Source organism: Mirounga leonina, unplaced genomic scaffold, assembly GCF_011800145.1.
Source record: "Mirounga leonina isolate KUSES-001 unplaced genomic scaffold, KU_Mleo_1.0 Mir_488, whole genome shotgun sequence".
NCBI classification, from domain to species: domain Eukaryota; kingdom Metazoa; phylum Chordata; class Mammalia; order Carnivora; family Phocidae; genus Mirounga; species Mirounga leonina.
Window position 1 is genome coordinate 10,821,722 of NW_023270777.1, and position 19,029 is coordinate 10,840,750.

The 19,029-nt window shown below is 61.9% G+C and overlaps 2 protein-coding genes across 4 annotated transcripts in view; one reads left to right on the forward strand and one right to left on the reverse strand.

Annotated features, from left to right (window-relative positions):
- The window catches only part of SLC5A10 (solute carrier family 5 member 10), a 58,402-nt gene that overhangs the window by 18,908 nt on the left and 20,465 nt on the right, over positions 1–19,029 (reverse strand). The gene's annotated exons all lie outside the window — the stretch shown is intronic.
- FAM83G (family with sequence similarity 83 member G) overlaps positions 1–19,029 on the forward strand; it is a 30,218-nt gene that overhangs the window by 3,045 nt on the left and 8,144 nt on the right. The window contains exons 3-4 of the mRNA XM_034989711.1: positions 10,496–10,663; positions 18,181–18,305. Of these exons, the coding sequence (XP_034845602.1) occupies positions 10,496–10,663; positions 18,181–18,305 (293 nt within the window). The remainder of the gene's footprint in view (positions 1–10,495; positions 10,664–18,180; positions 18,306–19,029) is intronic.

Consider the following 19,029-nt stretch of genomic DNA (forward strand, 5'->3'; position numbering starts at 1 on the left):
GCAGTCCCATGGGCCTCTTGTAACTTCATTTGCTCCCCACAAAAGCCCCACCAGGCTGTTGGCTTCGCCTGTCTAAGGTGACATGGCAGGGTGAGGTCCATCTTGGGTTGGAACCTCGGTCTGTGTGGTACCACCATCGGCGGGGCCCCCTGACCAGCTGGCATTGCCGCCTGACCCCTCTGAGAATGGGGGCCCACTGCTGAGACTGCCTGCTACTCTTGGACCCAGCAGGAGGATCTGGGGTCTTTCAGATGAGAGCACGGAGAAGAGGGACTTGTTCACACCCCCAGCGCCATGGTGAGCCACGCCCCTGCTTCCCATCCTTTGTGCTTCCCTGTCACATCCATCCAGGGACCCGAGGCCAGCTTGGTGTGGGGGGGTGGGGGGGGCGGGCGTAATGACACTAGCTACTGGTTTTTGAGCGTGAGGCGCTTCATAATTTCAGCTAGTGGGATCTGCCCATTTTCCAGATGTAGAAACTGAGGCCCGACTGGTTCGTCCCTGCCGATGTCACCTAGCTAGTTCTTGGGTGGCGGGGTGGGGACCAGGCCTGTGTTGTCCTTAGACTCCAGGACGGGTCCCCTGCCCATCCTGGCCTTGACAGAACACGGTGACAGGCAGGGCAGGGAGGGGCAGCTCGGCCACGCGGCCTGCAACCCTCCCATCTGCCCTGCTCCTGCGGCTTCCCAGGCTCCAGCGCTGGGCCAAGCCGCTGCCGGATGCTGATGGCGGATGCTGACGAGGTGCTTTGCCTGGCCTGCCCGCCCGCCCGCCCCCGGGAGCTCTGCCTGCCTTCTCTCTCCCCGTGAATCACCTCTTTACCTTCGCCCCCGTGTCCTCCCCCACCCCCCCAGCAGCAATGTGAGGAGAACACTCCCCCCTCCCCAGGCCTGGGATGGGGGGCCCGCTGTCCGGTTGCTTGGCCCGAACACTGACCCCCTGCCCACCGGGGCACCTGGGCTGGGGCTGCTGGTGCTGACTCAGGGCGGCCCGGCCCACCTCCTCCTCCTCCTCTGCCTGGCCCGTCAGCACGGCAGGCAGACCCTGGGGCAGGGAAATGACACAGCACACAGCCCGTCCCAGTGTGGCCGCCCGGGAGAGGCTGTGTTCCCGGCGAGGCTGCTGAACTCCCCCCTTTCCCAAAACACTAGAATGAAACTAGGGGGCCACAGTACAAGGAGCCCAGAGTCCCTGCTCTTCCTCCACTGCTGGGGGACCCGGGACAAGCCCCAGCTCTTCTCGGAGCCCCAGTCATCTCATCTGTAGAATGGGTACGGGCATTGAAGATTGGGTCCTGGGTCTAACCGAACTGGCTATACGGCGCTGAGCAGGCCGCCTGTGCTCTGTGAGCTGTCTTCCAGCCCCAGTGGGCTCTAAGTGTCTGAGCCAGAGCCCCCACCCCTCCTCCCCGAGACCAGGGATTTACCTGGGGAAAAACCTGCTTCGGGGTTCCAACTGCATACCAGAGGTCGGGCCTGTAGCATCATGCCTAGGAGGGATGAGCCCCAGCCTTGCTTGACTGCAGCCTCCGAGAGAGAGGGGTGAGGCTGGGCTGGGTCCTGGAGGGGGCTGCGGTGGCGGGGGTGCCCCCAGCAGGCCCCTAGTGGGATCCCTTCGCCAACCCCAGACAGTCCGGGGAAGCTCCCAGGGGCAGGGGTGAATCGTGTGCGGGTGAGGACACTGAGGGAGTACGAGGGAGAGTGCGTGTGCAAGGCTGGACTAGAACCCACTTCTCGTGCCTGCCGGGTCCGGGCTTGGAACGGAGACCCAGAGAGGTTCAGTTTCTTGCCTCGGGCTACGCAGCAGCAAGAGACTGGAACCAGGTTTCCTGATGCCTGATTAATCGCACAGTCTTTCCTGTCAGCCCCCTGCCTTCACACGCTGATGTCCTGGCTCACGGCTTGGCTCCCGGAGAATAAAAGCAGCTTGATGAGGCGCTCATTAAATGCCAGGTATATGCCAGGTGCTGAGCGGGCACTTTACCTACACTGGAACCCTCCCAGCGACTGCATAGAGGACACATTGCCTCCTCAGTGCGGATGAGGAACCCGAGGCTTGGTGCAGCTCAGAGACGGCAGACGTCTTGGAGGAACTGGGCCCAGAACCTAGTCTGCAGGCTCTGAGCCTCTTGTCCCCAGGGGAAGCGGCGTCTTGGCTGGACTCTCTGGGCCCTGCCCCTAATGGGAGCCTTGGTGCCTGGTTGCTGCCCCCAGCTTGACTCAGGACAGTAAAAGCCCTTTCATGAGGCTGCTTGTCCCCATCAGGCTCCCAAACACTGGGCTCTCCCGAGGAGGGGAGGGGGCGCGGTGGGGGGCTGGTAGAAGTATGACCACACCGGGATTGGGGAGAACAGGGCGACCGGAGGCTGAGACCCCTGCAGGTCCCTCTGGAGCAGGAGGGAGGGCTCTCACTTCCCCTGAGCTCAGTGGCACCGAGGCTGTCCTCTAGAGGCCCCCGGGATGGCCCATTGCGCTGTTCCCAAAGTGCATGTGGCGTGCGCTGGACCCTGGAAGGAGCAGGGGCCGGGCCCAGGCTCAGGCCGAGAAGTGACAGAGGTGCATCCTGCCTGCTCCAGCAATTCCCAGCCCAGGCCCAGGGCCGTCGCCTGCCAGGTGGGGAACGATCTGATAACATAATCCCAGGTGTCAGCTCCATCCTCTCCAAAGGCTTCCTACCTGACAGCGTTTGCATCTAATTGAGAGTTTGAAGAGAGCCAGGAACAGCTCTGCCAGGAAGGAGGGCCAGCACCTCGGGGCCTGGCGCATGCTGCCAGCCTCCTGCAGCCTCCTGCAGCCGACCTCCCTCCAGGGACCCTGTCGTATTCATGTCCCAGATGAGGATACTGAGGTTAGGGCGCTAAGAGCGGGCCAGGGCCTGCTGGCCTTCACCTGAGGGTCTCTGGTCTGGCGGGCCTGCATGGCACTCCTGGTCTCCCGGGTTCATCAGGCTCATCCTGAGGCCGAGAGTCCTTCCGGGTGGGCCAGCAGAAAGGGGCCGGTCCTCTCACAGTCCCCTGGTTCTCCTGTCCGGCTCAGCCACCCCCTTGCTGTGTAGCCTTGGGCCTCAGTTTCTTCATCTGCAAAATGGGGATTGGACACTTGTCTTGCAACAGTAACAGTGGTGAGCACCCATGAGCTCCTGAGTGATCCGAGGATTCTGAGTGCGGGGCAGGGCCGCCCCTCCACTCCAGGACCCTGCCCCACATCCTGGCAGGCTCTGGCCTGCCTCCTTTGTGGCTCTGGGTGCTCTCCAGGCTTAGGTGTGTTCCCAGGCTACAGGCAGTGCAGGGCGGTGGGAAGAGGGACTTCCAGACCATGCAGACCCATGGCCAAGCCTCAGCTCTGCTGTTACCTTGCCGTGCTGCCCCAGGATGGTCCCTTCGCCCCTCTCACCCTCCGTTCCTGCCCCCTCGCTGCCACGGTGTTGCCGATACCCGGCTCAAAGTTGCGGAGAGGGTGCAGTGTGGTGTCTGCCACCGAGCCGGCGTTTCGTAAATGCGAGTTCTCTCCTCTCTTCCTTCATCCTCCCCTCTCTCCTGACAGCCTCGCTCTGGGAATAGTCTGGGTTGCAAAGTGGTGAGCTCCCCGTCCTGGAGGAGTTCAAGCAGGGGCTTGCTGGAATGCAGTAGAGACGAGTGGGCATCAGGTGGCCCAGGGGCATCAGCCTTCTCTGGCTTGCTGCGTGACCTTGGGCAAGCCCTTTCCAGGCCAGTCTTCCTTGGGGATTAGGCTGCTCAATGACACCACAGCTTCTGTCCCTCCTGGACCCTGGGGAAACTGAGGTTTTACAGGCTTTCGAATTTTCCGATTTGAAAATCCTCAGCTGGTGCCATTCACTGATGACTGTGTGGGGGTCCGGTTGGCTGGACCTTATGCCTGCAGGCCTGGAAGTTTGCAGGGGAAGGGGGCGAGGCCTGTCCCCCCAGCTCATCCACAGGCACAGCCCCTGACAGCCCTCCCCGACGCTCTGCAGGGCCCCTTTCCCTTGCAGCTTTGCTGAGCCTTGGTGAGGGGGCCAATGTCTATCTGGGGAAGGCTGGAGACTCACGGCAGGGCCCACGCTGCTGGGCTGGGCTGGGCCGGGCCGCTGGACAGAGGGCTCTGGGCGTGACCAATATGCGCCTCTTGACCCCATCCTGCTGCAGCCATTTGGCACTCAGGAGGCCCGAGCCTCCTTTAATTGGCCTTAATGAGGCTTCTGTTTTAATAGTCCAGAGGGTGGGGAAAGCGCCAGGGTTGATGAATGTCAGAAGGGAGAAACTCAGGTTATCCATTGCGCCCCCCCCATGTTACCGAGAAGGGAAGCTGAGGCTGTGCCCTGGGCCACCCTGGGAAGGAGTGGAAGAGCCAGGAGGCCCTGGGGCATTTACCTTCCAGGCAGAGCTGATGATCAAGAGTCTGTTTCAGGACCCAAGGTGGGCTCTGGGGGTCAGCGGGTGGAGTCAGCTAGGATGTACACAGGATTCCCCTACCAAGGGAAGAGCCCTAAGCAAGAGGCCTCTGCCACCAGCTGACCGTGCGGCTCTGGGACAGGGACTCCCTCTCTGGAAAATGGGAGTGGTCACTGCTGCCCATCCTTAGTCCCTGGAAAAGGGACACCTGCGTGAGTGTCAGAAAGCTGGCCTGGTTATCCTGACCCTGGCTGGGGTCAGCAGGTGTGATGACCTATGCAGACTCCCTCCCTGGGAGGCAGGACCAGGCTGTTCCTTCGGGGACAGGCCTTTGTAAGCCAGAAGATGGGCAAACTGGTTTGGAGAGTGTCAGAAGTCAGGAGCAATGCCCCCCACGGTGGGGCCAGGGGCTCCCAGGAGTCCTCCCCAGTGCGTGGAGAACCTTCTAGGCCTTTCAGCCTCCTTAATCCTGCTGGCACCAGGGGACGGAAGGGGTGCAGGGCCATGTCGAGGACATGGGAGACGGGGGCACTGCAGCCAGGAGGCAAGGGTGTGGGGGTATGTGGTGGGGGCAGGTAGGGGAGTAACTCTGCCCTTCCAGTCAGGGAGGGGGGCCTGTGCCTCCACCAGGGAGACAACTGTAGTCCTCTGGAGTCTCAGTCCCTCCATGTGTACGCGGGGCTGGTAATCACTTCTCTGTACGGGGTCTGCCCAGGGATGCATTCTCTCAGCATCTGTAGGTCTGAAAAAGTCCTTATTTCGGTTTTGGTTTGGAAAGCTATTTTCCTGGGGCAGAGAACTCTAGGGTAACTGTTTTTGCATTTAGTGCCTTAAAGATGTTGCTCCCGTGTTCCCTGGCTTGTGGTGATTCTGCGGAGAAGCCTACTTATCTCTGTTCCTCATTATGTGAAGGTCTTTTTCTCTCTGGCTGCTTTTCAGATGTGATTTTGATGTCCCTCAGTGAGGTTTTCTTCCTGTCTCTTCTGCCTGGAATTCACTGAACTTCCGTGACCGTGGATGGATAGTTTTCTTGAAATGTGGAAAAATGATGGACATTATTTTTTTCATTTTTTTGTCTTCCCCACCCCTTCTCCACCTCGGCACCTTTTGAGACTCCAGTTATGTGTATCCTAGATCCTCTAGATCCCCATTCACTGATGCTCTGGGCCGATCCTGGTTTGTCAGTCCCTTTCCATGGGTCATTTTGGATCATTTCTACTGATGTGTCTTCAAGTTCACTCATCGTTTCTTCTATGGTGTCTAATCTGGTATTCATCCCGTCCAGTGTATTTTTCATCTTAATTGTTGACTAGTTTCACATCTCGAGGTTCAGTTTGGTGTTTTTTAAGCTTTATTAGGTGGGACCAGAGCAGATTTAGCCCAGGGTCAGAGTTGGACCATGGACCCCATGCTATCACGGCAGAGTCGAGTGTGTTAGAGCCATGTGGCCTGCAAAGCCTGAAGTATTTACCACGTGGCCTTTACAGAAAGTTTGTTGGCCTCTGGTCTAGGGCTTATTTGCCCACTACTCAGGTAATACCCTTCTGAGGACTCTCCCGCAGGCCCTGAATTTTAGAGGGGTCTGCACTGTAGCCAGGGGTGGGGGTGGGGGGATTGTAAATGCCTCCTAAATCCTGCGTGAGCACCGGTGACCGTTCCAGCTGCCTTTTTCTAGCAGTTTTGTCCCAGCCTGGATGGTCTCCTCCATGCACATGATGCTCAGTCACCAGCTGAAGGCTCAAGGGGACACCCTGTGTCTGAAAATTCTGGCAGCTGTGCTCTGAGCACACCCTGTCTCCTCAACTCAGGGAGACTGCCAGACTCGGAAGTAGCTGAGGCAATCCTGGGGCTGATCTCATCTGTGCAGGTGGGCATTTTACCGCCCCCTGAGGAGACTAAGGCTCTTGCCCGAGGTCACGCGTCTTCCCAGGACACTCTGCAGCCCATGCCACCACCATCAGGGTGTCCATCGGGGCCTCAGTGGGACAGACCCAGAGCTCTGAGGTTCTCTTCACCTCCGACACTTTGCAGGTGGTGACACGAGGCCCACGGAGGGTCAGGGACTTGTGTGCTTGCAGTGCCCTGTTTCCGTGGCTGCTTCTGGGCTGCAGGGAGGATGGGGCTTGTCTGTCTCCCCTGTCTGCTCTGGAGCACTTTGAAGGGAGAGACCAGAGCTGCCTCCTTCTGAGCCTCCTCCACGCAGCTCCATGGCCAGGGACGGTGGGGAAGGTGTTAGAGAGGGAGCTCCAGGTGGGAACCTGCTGGACCCTGACCTGGCTCTCAGAGTCCAGGCCTTCAGGAGACGGCATGCCACTCGGTCGGTTTGCTGCGGCATTTCCAGAAATGCAGACGTGGTGCATGCCCGAATGGCAGGGAGCAGCTGGGAGTGTGGCTCAGACGCTGCCCTCCCTTTGTTCACGTCCCCCCAGTAACCACCTGAACAATGAAAGTGCTCGTGCTGGGGGCATGGGAGGCCGTGCCAGAGATTGGATGGGGAGGGCATGGGAAAAGGAGGTTTGGGGAACCACTGGAGGGACGTATTTTGGGAGCTTGCATATACCACCGCCCCCTGCCCCCCAGAGAGGCCAGGGGTCATTTGGGTCTAAAGCGCACTCAAGCCCAGTGCCTGTATTGATCCTGCCATGTTCCCCTCTGCTCTAGCCTCACCCACTTCTATACTGCGTGGCTGGCCCCTGTCTGGGGCACGGCCATCCTCCAGCTCCCCCTAGGTATCATCCAGACCCCACTGCGCTGCCCTTTGGGGCTGAGAACCGGGATGGTTGTCACAGGTGTCTGGCCCCTCCTGGTTCTGTGCCTTTCTTCAAGCAAGGACTTTCCGCACAGGGACCCCCGGAGACCTTCCTTCCCTTGGGAGCCGGCCCGTGCATTCTGTGCCGGTTCTGTATTGGGCTGGCGCTGCCCCATTGGTTCCCCAGCGACGCCCAGCCTGGGATACAGGATGCGCACGTGCCTGCCGACCCCACCCCCTGGCAACTGGGCAGTTGGTCCAATGCTCACACGGACACACTGGTGCCTGTGGTCATGAGGTGTGAGCTTCAACGCGGGGACCCAGGCCACCTGCCTCTTGCCCAGTGCAGTCTCTTAACACACGGCGGGGCAAGGGTAGTCTCCAGATTCCAGCCTCCCCTTCATTGCCTGCACGGCTTTGGCCCTGGCCTTGCCCGGGACCCCTGCGGGGTCTGTGCGAGCTGGGGCTGCAGGGGGCAGCTGCTGTACGCCTCCAGGTGGGGCCGGCAGCTTTGGGCTCCGGCCACGACGTGCGGGCGGGAGAGACCGTAGCAGTGAGCCAGGCTGACATCCCCGTTGGGCAGATGCCGGAACCAAGGGCCCGAGAGGGGCCGTGGCTTGTCCCGGGCTTCCCTCATTCCCGCGACTCAGACCATTTGGTCACATTCTCAGTTGACAGCAGTCCCCTGAGGCCCGCCGTAGACCAGGCCCCACGCTGGCTCCAAATGGGGGCTCTGCCCTGGATGAAGTCACAGTGTCACGGGCCAGCTGGGCCACCCAAGATAATTAGGCAAGGGAGTGAATCCCTCCATGCCTCAGTTTCCTCATCTGTGAAATGGGAGCAGCGACCGCTGCCTCACTGCGTGTTTGAGGACTGAACGTTACACCATCCTGCAGCACGAGACCCGGGTTCCAGCCTTCCGCGTCCGGCCCCAGCTCTCCCATGTACAGAACGGGGAACAGCATGCACGATGGGGGGGGGGCTTCCAAGAAACCTCTGTGGCTCAGACTGGACAAGCTGTGGGGGCCTCCACGGGGAGCACCCGGCCCCCTCCCCCAGCATCATCCCAGTGCCTAGGGAGCGCCAAGCACCCCTCCCCACTCCCAGCATCTGCTGGCTCCTGTTACAAGCCCTCCTCTGACCGCCGCCTGGCACCGAACCCAGTACCCCGGGAGAGCCAGAGCTCAGCCCCAGGGCCCCATGGAAGGGACCCACCATGGGGGGCAGGCCCCAACAGATCCAGCCCAACAGCAGATCTGGTCCGCTACCTGCTGGAGGGAGACAGGGGGAAGGACACAGGAGGAGTGGGTCCTGCTGGGGCATGTCCCCCAGCCCAGGCCCAGGGCAAGTCCCCATTTGCCACGGCAGGTGGGGCCTGGAAGCGGGCCTGACCAATCTGGTGGGGGATGGCGATGACAAGGGAGCAAGGGGTGATGTGATGTCTGCCTCCAAGGAGAAACGTGTTGGCTGCGCCCTTTCCGGGGTGGCACGTGAGGCTGTTTGCCTCCAGGAGCGCCTTATCCAAGGGGTTCCCAGGGCTGGCTCTGGGGCTGGGGGGGCCCAGGTGAGGAAGTCCCCGCTACCACCCCACCCACCTCAAGGTCTCACGTTCAACTGGTGAAATCTAAGGCCATCGTGAGCCCACCCAGCCATCCTTGTGTCTCATCTGTCCCCTCAGCCACCTCCTTGCTAAGCGATCTCTGGCCTTTCCTTAAACACCTCCTGGGATGGGGAGCTCATTCCCTATCAAGACCCCTGCCTCACTCTGGGTCAGAAAGCGCCTCCTCAACTGGCCCCAACATCTGCCTCTGTTGGCTTCCCCTTGCTTGTCCTAGCCCCTGCCTGGCCTGTAGCCACGCCCTCTGCCCCACCTGAAACAGCCCTTCAGAGACCCAAAGCCAGCGAGCGGTTGTCCCCCAGAGAATGGAGTGAATCCTGGGCCTCGGCCATGATGGAGCCCGGCTGGTCCTGCAGCTCCCCTGCCCCCATTGGACCACAGAGAGAGCTGGGCCTGGAGAAGCTAGGTGTCTTTGCTCAGGGTCACACAGATCGTGTCCTGGCCAGGGCAGGGCAGGGCAGGGAGGAGCCCACATGGGCCTGCAGAGGCCAGCTGGGTGAGCTCACCGGAGTGTGTGGACTCATCCCCAGCAGGTCCCAGTCTGCCTGTCCTTCACCCTGCGCCTACAGATCCCAGTGAGGGGAGCCTGTTGGGCCACCCTCGCGGTGGGGGTGGGGGGTGAACTTGGCTCCCTAGCTGGCCTGGGTAGGTTCTAGCCTGACCACTCCCAGCTCATTGTAAGGCCAAGTCCCTGGCCTCTTAAGTCTTCTCCAGAAGATTCTCAGGCCCTGGACAGGGCGGTGGCGCCGGTCTCGAAGGGCTAGGGGGCTGATTATCTGTGTTGGTTGTCCGCCTCAGGCCCAGACCCCCCCATATGCTCCCCTTGGCTGCCCAGTTGGATGGGGGGGGGGACCAGAGAGAGGGCCAGAGATGGTCACTGAGCCCCAGTCGTCCCAAGCATCTGCTGACTATCCCCAAGGCAGGTGAGCTCATCCCAACCACCCTGTTCTTCTCCTCTGCCTGTCACTGCCCACGTGGGGCTAGGGCTTGGGCTGGATGCACTCTGACCTCTGGGCCCCCACCCTGAGCCAGGTCCAGGAGGCTGGAGGTCCGCTGTTGTCACACAATAGGGCACACCTGCTGGTTTGGGCTCCGTTCAGACAGACAGGAGAGGTGGTAGCGGGAAGCCTGGCCAAGTCCGCGCCAGGCAGGGACGCGCAGGTGACTTCAAGAACACCTGTACCAGCTGCTGCCCTTCCGGCTGTTGACACATCTGGTCCACCTCGGCATCTCAGGGTGGCTGGTGGCAGGTGAAGGTGTGGGCTGCTCGGGCTCGGGAATGCAAGCCAGGAAGGGACCAAAACGGGGCCCTGATACCCACGAGGAAGGCAGGCTGCCCTGGGGGCTGGCCCCAGCACGCTCCCAACCTCAGGACGCAGACCCTGCCTGGCTCCCAGGCATTCTCTCCTCCCTCCATGGGCCTCACCGGCCAGGAGACGGGGCTTTGTTTTCTGTCGTCTTGTACTACGGAGACAGAGGGCCTGCCGAATGTGCTTCTCCAGGCCCGCGGCTCCACGAAGTCCAGTCTGGCCACCGATGGAGAATCTTGAACCCTAGAACTTCGGGACCAGAGAGGCCCCCAGGCCATCGCTGCCCAGTCCCAGTGCTGAGGCTGGGGGTGGGGCAGGGCTAGCAGGGGCGCCCAGAGAGGGCGGTGGGTGTGGAGGGCTGTGCGTTCTGCCGAGCGCCAGTGCCCGCCGCCTTGCCACCCAGAGCCCTGGTCTCTTCCTGCTCGCAGGTGATAGCCGTGGTCATGGACATGTTCACCGACGTGGACATCTTCAAGGACCTGCTGGACGCCAGCTTCAAGAGGAAGGTGGCCGTGTACATCATCGTGGACGAGAGTAACGTCAAGTACTTCCTGCACATGTGTGAGCGGGCCCGCATGCACCTGGGGCACCTCAAGGTGAGCTGGCTGGTCCGGAATGACCGAGCGGTCATTCGGTGGGTCCACAAACACTTGCAGCACCTGCCTCCTAGGGATGGGGCCCTATGCTGGGCACAGAGAGGTCAGGCATCCTAGAGCCTCCTGCCAAGCGGTCACTTGACCTCTGCCTGACCACCCAGAGGGACAGGACACCACCTCCGACCGTCAGAGATAAGATAAACGCTGGTTAAGGGCTAATCCGGTCCTGGAGCCGAGGCAAGGTGCTTTATCACGTATGATTTCCGAGCAGCCCAGGCCACGGTGATCCCCTGTCTTTGCTTGCACACCTCCAGTGACGGGGTGCTCACCACCCAGGCTCCCGCAGCTCACATCCTATCTGGAGAGCTCTGACTCCCAGGAAGTTATTTCTTGGGCTGAAGCCAGAATCTTTCTCTGTATGATGTTCTACCCGCCCCTTTTAGAATCTGGCTCCGGCAGAGGCAGCTTCCTCGGGCTGAGGTCAGGGAAGGCTTCCCTGATGGCTGCAGACTTGAAATAAATTTGAGGAGGGAGAGCAGGGTAGAAAGGGCTTTCTAGGGAAGGACACAATGGAGCAGAGGGGGAGGGATCAGGATGAACCTGGGTTCTTAGCAGCGCTTTGCTGTGTGTCCTTGAGCTCATCCCTGCCTGTCTCTGGGCTCCAGGATCTCTCTGGTCCCGAAGAGGGGCAGGTGGGCCACTGTCGCTGTGCTCTTGCACTCAGCCTAAATTTGATCCCATGTTTGGGGGCAGGAGGAGCCCTCCTTCCACCCAGCTGTCGCTCGGCCCCTGCTATGTGCAGCACGGTCCCCGAGAGTACGGATCAGTATGCATGACAAGAGCGAATACTTTCACAGAATTTGGCTTGGGTCGGCCCCATCCTGGGCACTTGACTGGTTAATTTGTCCAGGTGTCACTCGCTGCCAGTAAGTTAAGCGTAAGGGGAGTGGGGGCCAGCACCAGAGCTGCTCCTGACCGGTCAGATTTCCTTGGGCTTCCGGCCTGTGATCTGAACACGATCGCGGGAGAAGGGGCGACGCCAGGCTGGTTAACAAGGGGCTGGGCTCTTGCGCCTGTAATTTGTTGGTATTCGTCAGGTATGCCCACCCATCCCAGCTGAGCCCTTTCAAGTGGCTATGAGCTCTCTGGGCAGCGAGTCTGTGGCTGTTGGGACATTTTTATGTGGTCTCCCTGGTGGGTTGACCCCAAGCCCCACGCTCACCCCGCGCGCTGCCCGCCGTGTAATTAGCACCGAGAATGGACTCCCGGGACAGACAGCTCATGCTGGAGAGGTCTGGAGTGTAGAAAAGGCGTCTCTTGAAAGGTGACTTGCAGAAGCCTCTGCCCCGTGGGCAGCAGATCAGAGAACCTCTGGCCCCCCCCCTGCCCCCCACATCCTGCCGTGAGCCCAGTGGGTGCTTTACACACGTCACGTGGCTCAGCCCCCGCATGCGTGCCTCGTGTGGGATGAAGACGCAGGGAGTGGGCTTGTCCATGCCAAGCAGGATCTGAACCTGGGACTGGCCTCACCCCTGTCTGGTGTGTCTTCTCGGTAGGGAAATCTCAAGTGTTAAGCCTGCTCAGAGCTTCCGGAGCTCCTGGGAAGTGGGAGGCAGGCAGGACTGGGCGGAGCACGTGGCCCCAGGGGCTGCTCGGCTCCTTCCCTGGGAGGTTGGTTCCTGGCCCTCACTGCCCGCCCACCTACCCTGCCCTCTGTTCCCTGGTGTCATCGGGGGGCTCAGAATCTGCTGCAGCCCTGCAGCTTCCTAGGGGCCTGGAATGCCCAAGCTGGGCCTTGAGGGCCCCCTGGCCGAGGCTCCCACGTGGCAGGTGGGGAAACTGAGGCCTCAGGGAGGCTGTGGCTCGCCCAGAGGCATTCCGCCAAGTCAGCAGCTGAGCCTGACCGCCAGAAATGAGAAGTTGGCACAGACCAGGAGGGCACGATCCTCGGTGCCTGATGCCCCTGGCTGAGGATGCACCTGCCATTGGGGCAGTCCCAGTGCTGCCCACGGAGGCTCACCGTGCAACCCACTGTGGGACTGGGGCACGTGGCTCCACCTGCCTGAGCCTCCAGTGCCTCGTGGCCTAATAGGGTTGTTTGAGGATGAAATTAGAGGAGACAAGGGTTATAAAAGTGTTCCGCGTGCTAAGTAAGGGCAGTTAGGCAGCTGCTGGCTCTAAGGAATTATAAACCCCAGGCCCCAGGCAGGGGAGGGTGCGGTATGCGGCCTCTCCCCACACTTTAGGCTGAAATGAGACCATAGCCCGAAGCAGGGTCGGGGCAGCTTGAACCAGGGGTCCCTGCTCACCACCTCCCTGCAGTGATGTGCCCAGGAGCCGGACGCCACGGAGAGTCGGGCCCCTTCATGGGAAAGAATGGGTGACCCTGACCTCCTCACTCTTGCTGTTGAGCCTGTCCCCTCCACAGCCTGGGCAGGTGGCCAGAGGCTCCCGTGAGCCTGGCCCTGGCCAAGTGTCACCTTGTCGAGGGCCTGCCTGCTTGGTCTACCTCCCTGCCCATGGGCCAGCTGGGCCCGGGCCCGTCTCAGGAGCACTTCCTTTGCCAGTAATCCCTGGGCCCACCCTCGGCCGCCCGCCGCCCCTGCCCAGTTCTGCAGTGACCTGCCCTCAGCTCCTATGGGCCCGGGGTAGCTTGTGCCTGGTGGGGTCATCCTTGTGACCAGGGGGATGTCGGGCACCAGTCTGGGCAGTGCCGGGAGCCAGGCCTGAGCCCTAGGTCTGCCACCTGCACCGTGACCCTGGGCAAAGATACTGAATCTTTGTCGGCCTCAGTTTCCTTGTCTGAGAAATGGGAATTTGCCCCATTTATTTGGCAGGGCTGCTCTGAAGAGTAAAGGAAGCCATGTGGGGGCAGGGCAGTCAGTAATGAACTCTTCTCCCTGACCTGTTCTTCAGCCCTCCTCATGAGACCCCAGCTCTGGTCTTAAGAGCTTCCCTCCTCCTTCCAGCTGTGTTCTGGCTGGGGGCCACCCTCACGCCCTCACCTCCAGGCAGCCTGCCACCCCCACCCCAGCCTCGTGCCTCCTGAGCTCTGAGTTCTGCAAACAGATGCTGCATTGCTTGGGTCAAGCCAACTCCTGCTTCCTAGGGGAGGTGGCAGGCCATGCACCAGCACCTTCCCCGGGTGTGAGGGTCCTAGCCATCCCCAAGTACCCCAGCTTGCTGGCTTAGCTGGCCCCTGACTCCTTCAGGCAGGGAGTGTGGGAATGAGCGCCCCGAATTACAAACAGAGACCAGGCCCCAAGAAGAGGACCCGCCCTCTGGTCCCCATGGGGCCCAGCGCCACACCAGGTGACCTGGCCACATTCGGGGTGAGACTGAGAGCTGACAGATGCCCCAGAGGCAGGGGGAGCTAGGGGAAGCTAGGCTGGGCCTCGAGCCTCACAGCTGACACAGGACCGAGCCTCACAGCTGAGACAGGACGGGAGCAGCGAGATGCCTGGCTGATCTGAAAAGGTAGTCGGCTTTGTGCCGCCAAACTGGAAAAACCGGCAGCCACTGGGCTAAGGCCGGACCTCTGTCTGATGAACGAGGGAACTCCAGCCACCCTGGTGAGGAGGCAGGGGTGCAGCCTGTGGCTCAGGTTCCACGCCTTGGCCCCGTTCCGGCGCCCAGGGCTTCTCCCACTGCTGTCCTGCCATCTCTGATCCTGGCCTGGCTCTGTGATGGGCCAGTGCTTCTCACCAAGCGGGCTTTGCCTGGCTTGGGCCGTTTGTCAACATTCTGAGGATTTTTAATGGTTGCGACTGGGAGGGGACTCTTGGCAGCTGGTGGGTAGAAGCCAGGGACACCGTTAAACGTGCTGTATGCAGTGTACAGACCCTGCAACAGGGCATCACCTGGCCCAGAATATCAGCAGTGCCGGGGCTGAGCAACCCAGCCTGGGGGAGGAGCCAGGAGCCCCTCAGACGTCAAGGCCCTGGAGCTGGGCTGGTTCAGCGCTGCCCCGTCCCCTCCGCATCCCAGCTTCATGATGGCACGGGGAGGCCAGGGTGAGTGTGGCTCCCAGTCCCCCATCACAGAGAGTGAAACAGGCCCTTTAGAGGTGAGTGGACGCTGGTTGGCTGCCCAGGACACGGGGACATGGGCTCTCTGTCCCCTGCAGTCTGCACAGCTGGCCCGATCTCGCTGTCACCAGCCAGGCTTGGTCAGGGCCTCTGGGCCTCCCGACTCCCCGTTGGGCCCAGGAGATGCCAGCAGGCCCCTGCAGAGAGCCACCACAGGACAGCTGGGGGGCTGGAGCCCACCGACTGGGAGACTGTGGGCCGGTCACTCCCCCTCGCTGAGCCCCCCGCGACCATCACATATGGCTGGCGGTCCTGGCCTCCATGGGCCTGACCCACGACATTCTAGGTATTTTCTAGTCCTCCATGTCAGTCCCCTCTTTCCCCCCACGAGCAGAAGGGGTCACGTCCCTGTCACGCTACACGAGCTGTCACATCCTTTGTCACCTCCCATTCGTGGAGCACCCGTCGAGCACCGGGCACCTTGCTGGTTCTCACCCCATGCATCGTGGCTCTAGTCAGGCTTCACAGCAGCCCTGAAGCAGAAGGCTCAGTGGGCCCACTTCACAGGTGAGAAAACTGAGGCCCAGGGAGGCCCAGCTGGGACTGGAGCCATGTTTGACCAGAGCCTGAGTGACCCACCCTGCCCCGGTGGGGGACTGAGCTTGTCCCCTTTGCCTACCACCGGCCCACGTGGGGCCCTGGGCAGCTTGATACGGGGTCAGGTGGCCTCTTTGTGAGCATATGAGGCCCAGTGGGGGGTGCAGGCAGGGTGCCCACCCCGTCGTGCCCCACAGTGGTTGGGGCAAAAGCCACTCTTGGAGCGGACGGAGCACTGCCCAGCTGTCCTCCCCTGAGGTCCTCGCAGGGACTGACCTCTGCCTCCCTTTTGTGCCTGAGGAAGCTGAGATTCCAGAGAGTCCAGGGCCTTGCCCCAGGCGCCCCACGGGAGCCAGCCTGGGTGTCCTCCACCCTGCCTGCTACATGCTCTGCTGGGGGTGCCCTGGGGCTCAGAGACAATGCGGCTTTGTGGGATCCCCTACCTCTGCGCACCCGAGCCCTGAGTCCTGAGACGTTACCTCATCTGGGCCAGATCCCACGGGGCGGGGCCCACCCAGGAACAAACCAGCAGGGGAGCTGCCATGATGGGAACGGGGGGTGCAAGCCCCCACCTGCTGCTGCTGGCCCCCGGATCGGATGGGCCTTAGAGTCCGAGGCCGTCTGTGTAGCGTGCAAGCAGGGAAATGAAGGCCCAGGGACCTGCTTAGCGTCACACAGCAAATCAGGGGAGCCAAGGCCTCTCACTTGGAGTTGGGTCTTTCTGAGATGTAGGTGGTGACCTTCTGAGCCCTTCACGGGGACAGGCTTTGGGGTGGGCGGGGGCAGACACTGGTGAGAGCGGGACTAAGGCTGGGGGCTGTTCTTCAAGGCCAAGGAGAGGTCTGTGGCCCCAGCAGGCAGAGCTCTGCGCAGGGAGCCACAGAAGCCACAGAGCTGGGCTGTGGTCGGGCACAGGTGATGGGGGAAGGCCTCAAACCGCCTCCAGGATCTTTGTTCCAACTTCTGGTCCCCGAGCGTGCTCTGTGTTGGGTACAAAGTCACGAGCACTAATTGTCCTGGGTTATGGCCAGCTTCCTGCTGAGCTGGCTGTGTACCGACAGACAGCCTGGGGAGCAGGGGAGCCGGCCCTGGGACTAGAGGCTTATCTACCTACTGGGCTGGGCCCAACAACAAACGATTATTCACCCCACGGCCAGGTGGGCATCCATGCCGGCCACGTAACCTCTGGATACCGCCCTGGGGCTGCCCAGCAGAGAGGGGTCTGGGACCTGTCACAGAAGGAACAGACACAGGAGCACCCTTGGGCTGGGGGCCCGCATGGAGGGCAGGCTCCGGCTTTCTCAGACCCATTCCCTCCTCCCTGTCTCCCCTGCCCTGACTCAGGCCGTGCACCCCGTCACTCACAGAAACCCCCTGCCTGTCCACCTCCTGCCCACCCCCCCCACCCCCCATTCATTCACCCTCCCGCTGGATGCCAGGACTGGCGCTATTCTGGAGGGGCAGCTCCAACTCCATCACTCCCCGCTCTGAATCCTTCCATGGCTCCCTACTGCCCCCAGGGTAGAGCCAGGCCCTTGAGCAGGGGTAGGGTCTTTCATCGGCATGTGGCTGAGCCTGCTCTGCAGGCTCCATCGCCCACCGTCCTCCCGCCAAGGAAGTCCTCCCAGGTCTTAGATGCCGCTCCTGCTGCCAGGCCTTTGTGCTCCCACGTTTGGAATGCTGCACCCTTTTCCCACCCGACCCACTCATCCCCGCCTTCCCGATGTCAGCCTATACCCAGGATCCTCCCCAGCCCCTCCCCCAGAGCTGGGGTTCTTACTACTCTGCCTCCTCCCCCACCTCCAGTGCAGGGTCCTCGTCACCATCCCCTCGGTCTGCAGCTGGGGGCCTGGGTAGGGGTCGAGGAGGGAGTGAAGTCGGCACAGACCCCCTCTGGAGGGAGTGACTCCTGTCACGGACCTGCAGACGGACCGGCAGGATGCTGCCGAGGGAGTCTCTGCCCTGGGCAGGTGTCAGATTCACTGGGGCTTGCGGTAAACCTGAAACTCGCAGCCTGCCGCCCGTCCTCCAGAAGCACGTCTCCGGGCGGGGGGGGGGGGAGCGCGGGCCGGGAGCCTGGGTTTCTAACAGGGGCAGTGCTTGGACCAATGAGCCCAAGGGTCTTTCCTATCCTGAGGCTCTACTTTGGGGTCCCCTCCACTCCTGGGTCTCTTTGCCCTTCCCAGGGCCTGCCGTGCCCTAACCCTGGCTTTTCGCACCTGCGCGGGGGCCTTTGTGGCTTGCCTTTGTGCCACAGGACCAGCCCGGTGAGGGGTGGGGTTTGACCATTTACTGAACCACTGCTGGGTGGCAGGCGGCGAGCTGGCCTGTGAGAAAGTAGGAGAGTGCTGCGAGCCTGGTCCTCAGTGAGCAGGGCTCAGCGGGGACAGTGAGACAGCTGTGTGCAGGGAAGATGGGGAGAGGGGCCCGGCTGGCCACTCGCCCTGGGAAAGCCACACACTTGCCCGACAGCAATACCCCGATCCCTGCACAGCTCCCGTGGGACTTTTCTAAAACGTGTCTGCACGCCCCTCCTGCTCAAGACCCTGCAACGGCCTCCCACCACCTGTGACGGCTTGTCCCATGCTGGCCTGGCCGCGCACATCTTGTCCTGCCCACGTCTGCTCCGTGGACAGCCTTCAGGCCACGCCCAGGCCATCCTGCGCCACGCGTTTTGTCACTAGCCCCACCCTCCTTTCTGTCTTCCTACCGCTTTGCGCCTTGGCCGGGACCCTGTGGTCCTCACACACACCACCCCGTGCCTCCAGCCCCTCCGCACCCCCTCCCCGAAGCCCTGCCTGAGCCCTGGGCACAGGTTGCTGCCCACCCCCACCCCCGCCAGTGTGGTCAGGGCTGTGGTCACATAACTCTGCCTCCTGTCCCCCAACACAGAATCTCAGGGTGCGGAGCAGCGGGGGAACGGAGTTCTTCACACGGTCGGCCACCAAGTTCAAGGGTGCCCTGGCCCAGAAGTTCATGTTCGTGGATGGAGACCGGGCCATCTGTGGCTCCTACAGGTGACTCTCCAGCTTTCTGGGGGCCAGGGACAGAGGTGGCTCCTGTTCCCAGATGGCTTCTGGCCTTCATCCTGCCTTATGACACCCTGGTTATTCCGGTTCGTGGGTCCTAAAACTGCTGAGGTGTGAGCAGGGCTGGGGCACGCCCGCACGCCGCCCGCCTGTCTCCGGAAGCAGGCAGGGGAGGGCTCCTGTCCCCAAAACTGTTGTGCCAACCTAGAGGTGTCACCGGCCTGGGGGTGGGTGTGGGCCAAGCACACGGGGCGGTCACTCGGAGAGCCACCTTCAGGGATGGGCCAGGACAAGGATGGCCGTGGCCCAGTTCTGCAAACCCCGCCATGCAGGGGGCGGCGGGGGTGGGGGGCGGGCGGTCCGCAGCCACGCCCGTCCACGCAGCCAAGCCACCGAGGATAGCACCTGCCCCTGTGTGCTGGACGGCGCCGGGGCTGTACTGTGCATCCCGTGAGCGGCCTTACGGGGCCCTCTAACAGCCCGCAGGAGTGCCACACTGCTATTTTAGACGGATGGGAGCGGCCCTGGTGCAGGTGACTTGTCCCAGACTCAGGTCTGACCCCGAGGCTTGTGCTCACTTCTCGATTCCATCCAGACCCCCGTAGCCAGTCTGATGAGTGCCAGCCTCTGGGTGCTCGGGGCCTTGCTCACACGCTCGCTGCCGTGGCTGGGGACTCCCTAGACTGGGGACCCGAGGCTGGAGGGAGGAGGC